General features: G+C 38.1%; 1 protein-coding gene across 3 annotated transcripts in view; it reads left to right on the forward strand.

Moving 5' to 3' along the window:
- HDAC9 (histone deacetylase 9) overlaps positions 1-14862 on the forward strand; it is a 279706-nt gene that overhangs the window by 246496 nt on the left and 18348 nt on the right. For all 3 annotated transcript variants that reach the window (XM_009994950.1, XM_009994952.1, XM_009994951.1), the window contains exon 22: positions 5611-5744. In XM_009994950.1, the coding sequence (XP_009993252.1) occupies positions 5611-5744 (134 nt within the window). The remainder of the gene's footprint in view (positions 1-5610; positions 5745-14862) is intronic.

The raw sequence follows: 14862 nt of genomic DNA on the forward strand, positions 1-14862 counted from the left end.
TGTGTCCTTGTTCCTCTACCAGGCACCTCCCCAGAGCAAGGATCAGCACCACAACTCCACTCTCCTCAGCCTCCTGTCACCCAAAAAAAGACTGTGCAGGAGACATCTGGTCTCCTTATGCACAGTGGGGGAGAGGGAAGGGGCCTGTCTTCTTCTGAAGCAGGTTCAGTCCCCACTAAGTGGGCGTTTGCACGTTTGCTGGCGAGAAAATTGTATTGCATATATGACTGTTTATGCAAACAGGGAGTGATGCAGTGCAGGCTGGAAGTGTAGCCTGTCCATATGGTTCCTTTCCCTCTCTGCTGAGGAAAGGATGTGAAAAGAATAACATTCACATGTTGTCTTCATTCTCTAATGTTTGTGTCTCAGAATGTGAGGCTGTACATACAAACTCTGACTTGTTATCTTTACTACTAGCTGTAGTGTACAACACAGTTGTGTGATGAGTCCTTTGGAGGGGAACTGACCAGGATAAGAGCTGGTTTACCCACTCTCTGCCATTTTCCATTTCAGGTTGTCAGACTACGGAGAACTCAAAAACAAAAATACAAAACTAAAATAACTCTGGCTTCACTTTTTATAAGATTTAACATTTTCCTCATTTTCTTTAAGTCCAGATATAGTATAGTTGCTCCAGCAACTTTGGTCAAACAAGGCAAAAGCTTCACCTATGTCATTCCTTGCTGTTTGGCAGAAGCAGAAGGAGCACATGGGGAGCTCATTTGTTACAAAAAACCAATAAATTTAAAAAAGGGCTCTTAGTGCTATACTGGGAGATGAGTCTATCAAAAGCTTACATGGTGATTCAATTGATCAGCACACTGTCCTGCACTAACAGCCTGGCAGCTTGCTCAGGATTATAACACAGTATTCATTTTCTCTCTCTCTGCCTTCCCACAATAGAATATTTTCTTATGTAAGGCTCCATATTGCATTTCCTCTAGTACTGGAGGAGAAGGGATATCAATAAAAAATACACTGCTATGTTGTTTCTTCAGAAGTTTATAATTTTACTTCAAAGGTCAGCAGATAACAGTTCATATACTGTGTTTCTCTAAGACATAACATTGTTCATAATGGTTTAATCTTTTTTTGCTCAGATGTGCAATTGTGCACTCACAGGTGTTTTGTCAGGAAAATGTAAACCAGTTGGTAAGTAGTATTTTCAGAACTACCTAGTAGTGTTTATTTTTGTTTCTTGTGTAAATTGAAGATTTACTAGGATTGTAGCAAATGAGTGTTAATTGCTTTTGCAAGATCTACCTTGAGTTTCAAACATTGGATCTGTGCAGGAAACAGGTACTTTTTATATTTAAATTACAGAAATTATTAAAATTACAGTTGGCAGAAAATCATGCTCATAATTTCCTGGCACACTGCATGAGTCTAATTTAAAAAAAAAAACAACAAAACTCTGCTACTTTTCTGCAGAACAAATTAATTGAGCACATTTACAAAAAGATTGAGAAATACACTTGTATGTATCATCCTTTCTCACTTAGTGACTGAAATTATTTTAATTTTAAATATTATTTAATTTTATTATTATTATTAATATGTGACATTCTTACTCATGTTTATGAAAATAAATAACTGTGGATACTGAAAGGGCCACTTCAAGCCCTGATTAATAGATGTCTGTCATTGAGTAAGGCACTAATATTCAAAATGGCCCAAAGGCACCTGCAGCCTCAAAGAAGCAATGCCCACTTCAGGCTGGACTGAAAATCAAGCACTGATATTTTTACATTACTTTCCATTTTATATTTGAACTTTTTCAGTTTTTATGAAATGCCACTAATCTGTAACTGTTATGTGCCACTGCAAAAGCATACAGTTTTAGAATATAGTAAATCCAAACAAAAAAACCTGAAAGCCAGTATCTGAGCTGGCAACTTTGTCAGCAGACACAGTAGAAGGGCCAAGAACTGCTGCTGATTTCTAGAAATGCATGTGAGTTGGAAAATCGAGGATTCAGAGTGCTTGTCTGACTCCTTTCTCACCTTAGAGTTGGTTCTTCTCATATCAGGGGAGATGACTGATTCCTTTCATGGTGCTTGTTACTATTTCCTTCTTGTTTTTCTTAATTAATTGACATGAACTACAGCCCATCTTAAAACTATTACTTGACTGGGATTCCTTTTTTTTTTCCCATTTTGTTACTTCTGCACTCCAGGGGATTTCCTTGAGGAAGCTAATATCTTTCCTAGGTTGCTGCAGTGACACAGGATCCAAGTGTTCTGGTTTGATTTGGTGGGGTTTTTGGTAGTGGGGGAAGGGCCCCAGGGGTGGCTCCTGTAAGAAGCTGAGAAGCTCCCCCTGCTTCCAAAACCCAGCCAAAGACCCATTAGAAGGACAATAGATGCACCTCAGCAATTAACATACGAAAGAACATCTATAATACCTGAGCAGAGAGGCACCTGGGGGGAATAGAGCTGTGCTGGAGGAGGAGAGCAGAGCGGTGCTGGTCGTTGGTGAGGACGACGAGGAAGAAGGTGCCCAAGCAGAAGTTTCCCTGCAACCCATGGCGAGGTGGCAGCTGTGCCCCTGCACTCATGGAGGAACATGGTGGAACATTCCCTGGGGGAGTCAGGAGGGGTGAACTTGGCCAGTCGACTCTGATGTGCTACAAGTGGACTGTGATTAGGCAGTTTTGGAAGATCCCGGCGCAAAGGGAGTTTGTTCCCGAAGGAACCCGTGACTGTGAGAAGCCCAGGCTGGAGCAGCTTGCTCTGGACTCATGAAGGAGAGATTTGTGGAGGACTCTGTCCCATGGGAGGGACCCCGTGGGGAAGCAGGGGAGGACTGTAAGGAATCCTTCTTCCTGAGGAGGAAGGAGCAGCAGGAACCACCAGCCTGTGAACTCATTCTAAACCCCATCCCCTGTCCCCCTGTGCTGCTGGGGGGAAAGGAGGGAGAGAAACTGGGAACAAAATGATTTGGGCCCGAGAAGAAGGGAGGGGTGGGGTAACATACACAAGCCCTGCTCTTTATGTTGTCTGTGTCCTGTGTGTGTTTGATTTGCATGAAATTTAAATATTTTTTCTTCCCCAAATTGAGTCTGTTTCGCCCGGGAACTTAATCGGTGAAGAACCCTCCTTGCCCTTTGTCTCGACCCAGGAGCTTTGTCCTCCTCATCCCAGTTTGTGTATGTGTGTGTGGGGAGTTGAGTGAGCAGCCATGTGGCTGTTCCTTTTGTTGCCCCAAACCACAACACCAAGTTTCCTTGCTAAGAATTTCCATAACTCATTTGGTCACCGGTGATGTTGGTGCTGTTGCCTGAAGTTATTTCCTCCTCTCTAGCAAGTCACTTTTACTTTCTCAGGGAAGTAACACTGAGGAAAAGCCCCCATCATGTTGATTTGATTAGGTGACACTATCTTGTTACCACGGTATCTGTTGGGAAAGATGCTTTCTTGTATGGCTCATTGCATGGATCCTGAATCAGACAGGGATGATTATTATAACATTGATACTAGAAAATCATTAGGAAACAAAGCAGGCAAACTAACATTGTAACAACGTCTAGGAGTTATGTGTAGTTGCCTAAAAGAAGAAAAAGGCATTGAGTGAGTCTTTACATTTATTGCCACACATACCTCAGAAAATTACAATGTGGCTGTAGCAACATTTGCGGTCATACAAATTCTTTCAAAATGTGCAGGGGAAACATAGTAGAGCTTTCCCTTCTTCACAGAAGCTGCATAACATAAAGGATAATGGTGTCTTAAAAGTGTTGTTGGATTTCTCACAGACCTGAAGGGTGAGTTGTAGGTTTTGTGGATGTGGGGAGTCTGTGCCTGTTCATTCTTCTTCATTTCCTTTAAATGCTGTGTGTTCGACTCACTTTACGCTGCTGGCACTTTCTTATGAATCCAAAGATCACATGTAACATGCAGACAGAAATAAATCCTGTAGGTAAAAGTAAGTAGAAATTGGCTAAAGATCAAAGGTTATCCTCATTCCACTCCTTCCTTCACTTTTATTATCCTGTCTAAATTTGGTCTTTTGTAGAGATGATTGGGTTGTGGGGGTTTTTTTCATAAGGGAAGGTTGAGCTTAAATGAGAGTTGAAGATTTTATTTGTTTTTCAACCCTGTATGTAATTTGAGCAGCAGTATAGTTACTTAGCTAGAATCAAACGTGCAGTTCTTAGAGGGTACAGAAGATTGAGGAGTGGCTTAAAGAAGCAATATTTCACCCAGAGTTCTGTGCTCGTCTATAGATTAAGTGGTAAATAAAGCTATTTTTTTAACTTACTTCTGTAACTTTTTTTTTTCTTTTCTGAACAGCTAAACCAAATCTGTTATCATTAAAGTCCCTGTTCTAAAAACAGTTGGACACGTGCTTAACAAGGTCCTAAGATGTAAACAGAACTAAGTGTATTTGCTTACTTGGCAGATCAAGACTTAAGTTTATGTTTTGGAAAGTTCTTCTATAAAATATGCTTGTATTTTTTGTACTTTTTAATTATTGTGACCTTCTTCACTGGAACATAATAAAAAAATGTTGATTTTCCTGTCTTTGTAGAGTCCCTAGCTATAGCAGGTACCTTTAAAATGCTTTTTTTAAGACTATGAAATGCACTGGAATGAGTAGTGATCATCAGTAGAGGACCAAGAACAGACCAAGTAGTAAAGAACAAGATGTGAAGGGTATTTAACTCAACGTTTTCAAAGCTTTACTGATCACTATTCACTTAAAGGAGATTAATAAAAAACAATAGCTGTCCTATTGCTTGAAACTACTGCAAAACTTCTCTCCAAAACTGTCTCTCTAAAGTAAAAACTTTTCATGAAATTTTTCTTGTCACTAAAAATGAAATAAATTAGTTTTACTTGAATCACAGATGGAAACTTTGTGGTAGTGTTTGTATAGCTGCAGATCACCAAACTAAATGAAGTACTATCATTTTTGGCTGTGGTGCAGAATTGCTTAGAACATTGTCAGGAGTGAACAACACTGGCAGAGATATCTACAAAGTTCTTGACAGTTTCAGCTTATACCAAAACCTTGTATCAAAATAAGTTATCCAGTTGATAGTGCTGCCTCCAAATCCACTTCAAAATAGAGCTTAGGAGTAACATATGTTTCCACTATTTTTCACTCCGTGGTTGTACGTTACATTGAAACCCCAAATACAATGGAAGAAGCAATTTTTAAATAAAATATTAATTTAAAAAATAAAGCTAATTTTAATTATAGTATAGTTTAGCTACAAATATTATTTGTTGGATTGATGCCATAAGTGATCAGAATTATGTCAAATCTCTGTAAATAACATGAGTATATGTGACACTGATGTGCAAATAGGAAGAGAATCTGGGATAATAATGGCTAGTGATGATAAGAAGTGAGACAACCTCATGTTTCAACTTATCTCCAGCCCTTAAGGATGAGTAAAAGGGACGTTATCTCACATCTGCCTCATACAAAATTCCGTATACCTAACTCCAAAGCATCTGGTGTGGGCCACAGTCAGAAACAGGATACTGGGCTAAATATATCCCATGCTCCCTGTGCAATATCTGTGAGCTTTCTACATTCTCATGCAGCAGATGTGAAATATGCTGGTAATATCTGTTCTGCTTTAATTATTTCTACCACTAGGTTTTGGTCACCTCACCAAGCAACTGCTGAAGCTGGCGGATGGCCGTGTGGTGCTGGCGCTGGAGGGAGGACATGACCTTACTGCCATCTGTGATGCATCTGAAGCCTGTATAAACGCCCTTTTAGGAAATGAGGTAAAACATAAATCATAGTAGGTGGAGAGAATGATCCAAGTTTGCTGAAAATCCTATAGTTGATTTTCTTTTAATAACAATAGCATTAGTCTTCTTCTTTTTTTTTTTTTTTTTTTTTTTTTTTTTTTTTTTTTTTTTTGTTTTAAAAACCTACCGTTGTTTTTTTTTTTTTTTTTTTTTTTTTTTTTTTTTTTTTTTTTTTTTCATTTGGTATAAAACCCATGCAGTTTGACCAATTAGAAATCAGCCAACCTCAGATGGGCTGGTTTGGATAAATGGCTCTAAATTAGACAATTATATAAAAACCCTTAGCGGTTGCCTAAATTATTCCCAGTTCTGAGTAAGATTTAATACCTCAAAATTGCTTTGGGTGATCTTGTGCTGCGTACCAGACTTTACATCATTGGCAGTCATTGGTGTGAATATTATCTATCAGTATCAAATCTTCCAGCCAGCTATCATAGAAAGAAAATGGCTTTTGCAAGGTATCTGGCAATCTTAGAAACTGAATATTTGCAAAGACACATTTTTTTTGCAGTTTTTTGACACTTCATTTGGCATGTGAAAGAACATATTTCAGAGGTTTTTGATATTGAAGAACATTAATAAAATGTGTCCAAGAGTTCAAAAAAAGTTATAAATGAAGATTCACGTTGATCTGTGTGGAATTTCAGTGGAGTGTTCAAGATTTGTCAGATACTGTATAAATTATCTAAATCATTTGAGAGTGGACTATCAGACTAAGAAAATATGAGGACATCCTATTTATGTACACAAACACAAGCATTCATACTGGTGAAAATTGGTTTTGTTGTCCATTAGAAATTATCTTTTCTCCTACAAATATGTTGAGAAGGAATATAAACTTGCTGAGGGCGTAGACAAAATACTTAAGAATGGACAAAAGCCTTTACTATAAATCATGAATTTCGACAGATCTTGTTATGAAGTACAGTGTGTTACTTTTTGGTTTTGTTTTGTTCTGTTTTTTCCCCAGGGGAGGTGGTAATAACTATATAATCTCTCCAATCAAATGTATTAGTGCCAAATCACAAGCTAGTCTGCCGGGTTGCTTGCACTTCAAGACATCATACCTATGTACATACATGTGAAGTAATGTGTCTTGTAATGGACATCAGAGAAAAGGATTTTCTAAATGTTTGCTGAATGTTTTCTAAATCTTTTTAAATTATTATTTTTAAAAAAATCTTTATGGCCCATTGAGGAAAATATGTTTATGCTAATTATCTTTTAGCTTATACATTCAATGACTAAAGTGATATATTTTCCAAAAATATTCTCAGAAACATAAAGGCATAGACATGTCCACACACACACAAAAGGGGGGTTTCGTAGGATTTTATCTACTATCACCTACAACAAATCCCGTAAGGAGAGCATGGTGACATGCACTATTAAAATAGATGCTCAGCTCAATACTGGTCCTTTTATTTAGGTGCTGAAATATGGGTTACAAAACCTAGTTTGAGGCATTTGATAATCTTAGTAAATGCAGTGTTGTCTTCCTCATCAGCTGCCATTCCAGGGCACTTTCATTGACATTCTCTGTTATCTTCTTCCCTGTGATAGTATCTTATGGCACCAGTTGCTTTTCATAACCCTTCTAAACCCATTCTCTGAAATTTTTACCCTTTTGGGACTAATACAAATGACACAGTATTGATGCTATGATGTGTCGTCTTCTCTGCAGATGCCTGGATCCTTCTATCCAGTTACAAGCATTTGGTGGTGCTACCCATTTGTGAAAACAACCTTGTTTTTTTTAAAACGACATCACACCCAACTACTATTTCTGCAGTCACTGGCTAGCCATCATCCAAGAAAAAATGCCAATTCTGAGGAAAAGGAAGGAGATAAGTGTATCAGAGTAGAGACTTTCTTCCATTTTATTTTAGAATTTGTAGAGACCAGGAAATTAGGTAAACTATGTGTCTATTTGTTTGTAAAATACAGCAAAAAAATTTTCAGAAAACAGAAGAATGTAATCATGTAACCACACTGTATTTTTTTAATTCACTTGTAAATGAATATGATCATTAATAACTTGAAACATCTCAAGCAATAAGCATTATTCTCATGTGCCGCTACTCACAGTTTTGTCTCCAGAGACATAAATCAAATGGCCTACTGTGGCAGAATTTCATAAAGAAAATTTGCTATGGCCACTAAGAAGAGAAGAAGACTCCTGAGCAGGTGCTGTTAACAGCACTACCATAAGAAACTGGGTTTTGCTTAAAAGAATAAATAAAGTTGTTGCCAAAGAATAGACACTAATGAGGAACTCTGATACCTAGGTAGCACATCTATTGACCTCTGTAGACTTATGGTAGTCTGTATTTCACACCCTGTAGCAAATATACATTGCTTGATTTCAGCATAGTATTCATCAACGTACACAACAAACTCCAAGCATGTTCCTGCCAAGGACAGAAAAAAAAATATTTTTCTTCAAACAACCAGTTATTGTAATTTGGGGATGCAGTCTTCCTTTAATATAATTCTTTACATGTGATTTATAGGATAATTATAACCTGTTATCTGCCCTTCACTTTTACAAATAATGGTATGTAGTACAACCCGGGTTTAAAAACATTGGCAAGATGAAATTCCATTTCTAAATACTACACATACAATTGAACTCAAATTAGAAGGGTTGGGAAAGGCCTTTGGAAGTTACTCTGCAGTTTGTCAGATGTATTTATTCATGTGCTGAGGATTAGAATTCAATAATATTTTGCAGGAGTTCTTGAGAACTTCTTCTTTTCTTTTATTGTTTTTGGCCAAGACTTTTCAATACAGAAATTCACTGTTTCATATGTTCTATTACCAGCTTCCATGGAGAGCTGGTCTGATACGTAGAGGTAGCATCAAACTTACAAGTGAAGAATACTTAATTTTCTTAACTTGTCTCTGAACACCAAGAAGGTAAACAGGTTGACATCCAAAATAGATATATTTTGCCCTTACTTTTATGTGGCCTGCAGCGCAGCGATCTGTTTAGCAAGATAATTTTGCACTCGTTTCTTAACAAACGCAAGTGGAGACTCTAGGAATAAAATACACTGTCAAGTTAATCTTCTTTAAAAAATTTGAGTATGGCACAGGAAATTCCTGCATATAGTTGCTTATTTTGAAGACTAACAAAACCAAAACTGTTTAAAAGGTCCATTTTTTTGGAAGAACTCAGGATTTAAATCAGCTATCAACCCCGTCTATGTGTGGTTAATACTTCTGAACTTCTCTACTGAAGTACTTTAGAACAGTATTTTCAAATTTTGACAGAAATGCAAATAATTGTTGGATTCCTCTGACTGGAGATACTTCAGTTGTTCATTGTTTCTTTCTAAGAATTTCTAATTCCCTAAACAGAGGTGCCTGGTGCCTTTTTAAATACCTTAGGGTATTCAGGACATAGGCCCAGGACTGGTAGAGCTAACACAGAACTTAGAGGAGATACACAACCTCTTTGAGTGGCAACTAGAGATCAGACAAGATGCCCCATAGTATCTAAAATGGCTCAGTCTTGGTTTTGTGATGAGAAAACTAGAAAGATAAATTTTATAAAGACAAAATTATTAATTAGAAAGTTTACATATAACATTCCTTTAAAAAACCCCAAAGATTTCAAGATCTCAGGTTTTCTTGTCCAGGTTTCTTTGTATAAGCAGAAAATTTCCATGTTACTTCAACAAAAAAAACATTTGACCATTTGTAGAGCTAATTAGGAGCCCTGCAGGTTATCTCCTTGGAATGAAATCATCCTAAAAGGTGAGAAGAGATTAAGCAGCTGGATTCCCTTGAAATCCAAAATGAAAACATAGAAATCCTTCTGAAAGGTAAAAAGGTGGGGTGAGCATCAGTTGCTTTAAAATATCCCTGAATTTTCTCAACGTGATTTGAGAACTGGTCCATTAAAAGAGCATCTGTCAAAACAAAGGAAATTATGGATTTAGATAATTAGAAAAGAGACATTGCTTTTAAACCTAAGTATTTCTGAGATTTCTTGTGCTTAAAATTAAACCATCTCATTTATTGTGATACTCTTTAAATGATTTTACAGTTTTTCACAGGTTGGTTGCATAGTTTCAAATACTTATTTTTAAAGCCTATATATGTATATTGCTTCAATTAAGAAAATCATAAAATGTTAAGATTTATATGTTATTCCAAGGAGTGTGTGAAAACTGGCTTGAATATAGAGGTTTTTCCCCAAAGTCTTTGTCCTGGAGAATGGAAATTCCACGCTATTTTGTCCACCCTAGCTTCAGTGCTATAAAGACCTCTGCTATGCCTTTTGGTGCCAGGTGGTGCTGAGGAAGGCTGCTCTCTACATGCAAGGATAGGTTCTGGTTTCTTTCCTCTACATTACTTTTGAAAAGGCACTGCTGAGATTTAAAAACCCTCTGGGTTAAGCTTTCCTTGAATTCAGTATCCTATATCTTGCAGCTTATTTCCAACATAACTGCATTCAGTTGAAAGTTCTTTTGAAGTCAGAGAAAGTAATAATTCCTTCAAGCACGAAACTCTCTGGAGTCAACAAGTGAGGGTCTAGTTCTTCCTTTATCCCACCCCTTTTCAAGGAGCCAGGTAGGATGTTTCCATGGGACATATAAGTCAGTCTATCATCATGGTAACTCTGTTCTGTATACAGGTTTGGGGAGTGTCTCTTAGCTCTACATGGTACAGCAGTTTGCTGTGGTCTATGAGAAGTGATAATTAGTCACAGACAGGGTCATGCTCTTCTTTGCGTAGAGGAAACAGAGAAGTGCAGTCCTTAGTGTGCTCTGCCCAGCGGGACCTTGCAACAAAGGCACAGAGAGGATGCATGTCTGCTTTCATTAACTCTGGCAGCCAAGGCTGAATTTGGCCCTATGTGCAAAAACATTTTAAAGTGACTAAATTTAACATCTCTAGTAAATATTCTTCTGGCTTGAATTTCACTCTGAAGCAGAACTTGACAAAACATTGTGATTGGTTGGCTCCCAAGCCTGCTTGAAAACTTACACTGGACAATTTTCTACCAGAGTGTGAAGTATGTGCTTCTTTCTTGTAATCTGTTGAGCTGGCATTTAGGAGGGGACGGTAATTTAAATGGAAAGTTCATACTCTGAAGCTTTCCTGCTGATGATGAAAAGTTGGCATTTTGTCCTTTGTGGAATTCCGTGTGAATCTGGGGCTGCCTGCCAGCTAGGCAGTGAGCTCTGCCAAGAAAGCCTGGACTGCATTAAAAAGGGGTTATTTGCCAGAACAGGTAAGCATTTCTCTCTCCAAAAATGGAAATATTAATGGAAGTGAATATGGCACAAAATCAATTTTAAATTGCATGGTAAACTTGGTCAAAATTTCACATCCTCATTGTTAATCTAGGTCTAATACTAGAAAATAATTAATACTGAGTTTGAGCCACCTGTTGACTGCTGCTTGCATTAACCCAGAATCCAGAAATTGGCCCAGAAATAGATAGTTAGGTAGAGTAGGAAACTGGAGCTATGTATGTGCCAGAGGTCAACAGGGTGACATCAAAATCCCCAAGGTGGGCAGTGCTAGTCAGGAAGTGGTTTGACCAAGGAAACAGAATATTCTGATTACAAAATTACGTATTTCCAAGGCATCCTTTGTTTTTCAGGGACTGGTAGGTCTTAATGACCCTTTGTGCCTTTGAACTTGTTCCCTACTGAAAACTGGCTTGTTTATGTACCTCATTGTAACAGTGGATCACAAAACTACCTCCCTAAAGTGCTTATATATCAACGCCAAGTGTCAAAATCTTGAGAAGATTGCTAATGTAAGAATACAGAAGACCTGAGACGTCTGAACTTAGTCCTCTGCTGCAACCCTGAGTGCAGCCAAGCCCAGTCTTTGTACTGATACGCTTCTTGCACCATGTATCCGGGAAAGGGAGGTTGTAGTATATCCTCCTGCAACTTCAGCACCCCTGAGGAACCTGCCTGCTTTCTCCCCTTCTTCTCCTTCTGCCAGGAATGCTCCTTACCTTATGCTTGCAATTGCCTCATGTTTCGGTTATCTCTAACTGCATTCTACAACAATCTTCTCTGAAGCTAATTTTGGTGCTTTAAGACATGACAGGACTAGAATTTCTAGATTTTCCAGCTCAGTACAGACTGCTGCAGTTTCAGATTCTGTCCAAGGATCATTTCAGATCACCTTCTGGGCACATGAAATTTCCATCATTAATTCCTTCTTCAAACATTTGTTGATATGCCTCTGGCAAACTTCAGCGGCCCAAGTGATTTTTTGCCTATTTACATTGTTTTTACTACTTTAAAAATGATTAGTGGACACAGCTTCTACTTTCATCTGCCACTTTGGGCACAAAAACCCAATTCAGCCATGTAAAAGCTTTGAAAATATGACCCTTTTTGTCTGGTCTAAAGTGTCTCTCCAGTGGCTTGGTTAATTTCAGCACTGACTTGGGCTGTTCTTCGCTGAAAGATTTCTTTCCTGACAGTGTATTTCCAGTGCTCTTTTTAGCTTCCTTTCTGTTATTCTTCAGAAATATGAAATACACTTTGTGATCTGAATGCCAATAAGTGTAGTTGGGAAGGTGATGGTGCCATATATGCCAGGTGTAGTGTAATTTCTTTTGTTCACTGTTGGTTCTAACTGCTGATATTTTCCAGTGACCCCCGTGTGTCTATACAGTTGTATCCAACCCGTGGATAGCTGCCAACAGAAACCATTCTTTCAAATGCAGACAGCCTTGTTTCAAAGCGTATAGAAATAGCTGCCATAAGCCACTGGCTTTATTTCTACAGTTTTTATTACAGTACTGCATTTGGGATGAACAGGGTGTATGATGTAATGAACCTACTTCTGGAGCCTGATAAGTTTTCCCTGGTATGGAAGAGGATCCAAGTTATGCCTGGCTACCGCTAAAAGTGAGGCAGAATAGCTGGGGATACAACATGGAAGTTTTGTGGAAAAAAGAGTTCAGGAAATGATCAAACACGACTATTTTACTCACAACACCTAGGGATCTGTTAGTAGAACTCACAGATGGAGAAATGGTTTGGATAATTGTTGGCCGTTTGACCTTTTTTATTCTTTTGTTCAATGATTCATCATCTTGTCTTGATCTCTAAAAAAACATCTGCCACTTCTAACTATTCGTCTGATATGTCTAGATATACAAATGTAGCCTACTTGTTAAACAATTTATTTTGGTACTGGCAAATAAAGGGTGTCTCATATATTAGGACAAATCAATAACATTTTTGGGCTTCTGCAAAAATCCAGCTCTGAAGAGGCAAGAAAAATGTTCATCTTTTAATAGGAAATCCCCTCTGGCTATCTCTGTTTCAGTTGCTTCCAGTTTAATAATTAGTGCAAGAGGTCTGCAGGAAGAATCTCAGGGTACTCAAACAGTGGAGCAAGACACAGCTCTCAGATCTTGCAGTCTGGCAATTACATACTTTGTACTGTTATTCCTACTTTTATAGCCCAGAGCTATTTTCTCCTACTTCAGGGAAGTGAATTGGTCATCAAAGCCTCAGGAATTAGGAAATTGTGAAAACAGAATCTTAAGCTGCTATTCCCTCCCCCTTCTGTGTTCCTGTACCCAGTACAACCAAAAAGAACTTCAGGATTTTGTCCTCTACCTGGCCAGATGACAGGTTGCTTTAAACACAAAATAACAAGTGATAAAAGAAAATGCTATTTATTCACATAACCCAAGATGTGGATAATTAACATTTTAACATGGATTATTCTTCTAAAATTTGTGAAGCTTGATTTTTTGGTGGGCATTTTCATAAATACACAGCTTTCCCCTATGGACCTGCAAGAGTTACCAGATAGAGTAGCCTGTGAAGATCATCACATGAATGTGGTTTGAGAATTGCAATTGTATCTGTAACTATTATTTTTATTGTAATTGCTCTCTTTGTTCTAATCCTTTATACATGTTAAATAGCAACAATCTTCCTTTGCAATTTGGCCTCCTCGGTAAACAAGTAGAGTTGGGACCCATTCAGGTCCTACCAGCACTTCTCTGCACACTTGGTCCCTGCCCAGAATGGAGTGATTTATGCTCAAAACATAGTGCTTTCCAGCTGCAATCCCATATGAGATTCTAGGGAAATAATGACATGAACAGCTCTATTCATTTTACTTACCAAGACTCCAAAAGACTGGTGATATTTGCAGTGTCTTTATCACTGACAGGCATTCACTGCTGATCCCAGTGTTGGGATCCCAGAAGTTCTAGAATTTGTCACTGAGCTTGCTTAAAATAGCACCAGTGAGGGAGTATCTACACTGCAGTTACTTCCCACTTTGTGTACTTGGGTCAAAGCTGATTTTATCTAGTTGTTGGGCAGCAGTGCAGTGGTAGCAAACTGGAGGACAATACGTGATGTCTACTGAACTATTAACTTCACAGAGGAAGCTCCTTGGGTGGGCTTTGCTTGACCTAGTTTAAAGTAGACCCAGGCATGCTTAAGAAAGGAGTTTTGTCTGCAGGACAGATGTCTCCTGTCAACAGTGGTTGAACTTTCTTGGATTTAGAGAGGAGTATTATTTAGCACTGATATTTCTCCTTCTTGCCTACCTTGACGTGGTTGCTACTGCTGGCTCTGCAGGAAGCACAGCACCAGCTCAGTCTTAACAGCCTGTGTGGGGAAGCAGAGAAACTGGCTGCTTTCTAAGTGTAGTTCAAGGGGACTTTAATTATTACAGTACAAGGGGAGGCATTTAGCCCAAACAATGTTTCACCATTTTTCTGGGAGAAAACATGGAAGGTGGACAAAAAAAGCATGTGGTTGAAATTCAAAATGCAGCTTGCTTGATATCTATCCTTTTCAAAATAACTGTATAGTAAGTGAACACTTCCTTCTGCTAATTTACTATGATGCCATCCTACTCAAAGAACATACAATTAAAACTGGCTAATTAAAATGCAGCTATATAAAAAACTTAAAGAACTGATCTGCTGATCTGCATAACCATTTTTATCTACTACTTGACTTGAAATTAATGCAAAGCCAGTAAAAGTAGCTGTGTTTTATGGTTTTCCCCTATAAACTTTAAAATGTGTAAGATGGTGAGATGTAATAACACTAGAAAAATAAAGATAATA

The sequence above is a fragment of the Chaetura pelagica genome, unplaced genomic scaffold (genome assembly GCF_000747805.2).
Source record: "Chaetura pelagica isolate M959 unplaced genomic scaffold, ChaPel_1.0 scaffold12, whole genome shotgun sequence".
In the NCBI taxonomy this organism is placed as follows: Eukaryota; Metazoa; Chordata; class Aves; order Apodiformes; family Apodidae; genus Chaetura; species Chaetura pelagica.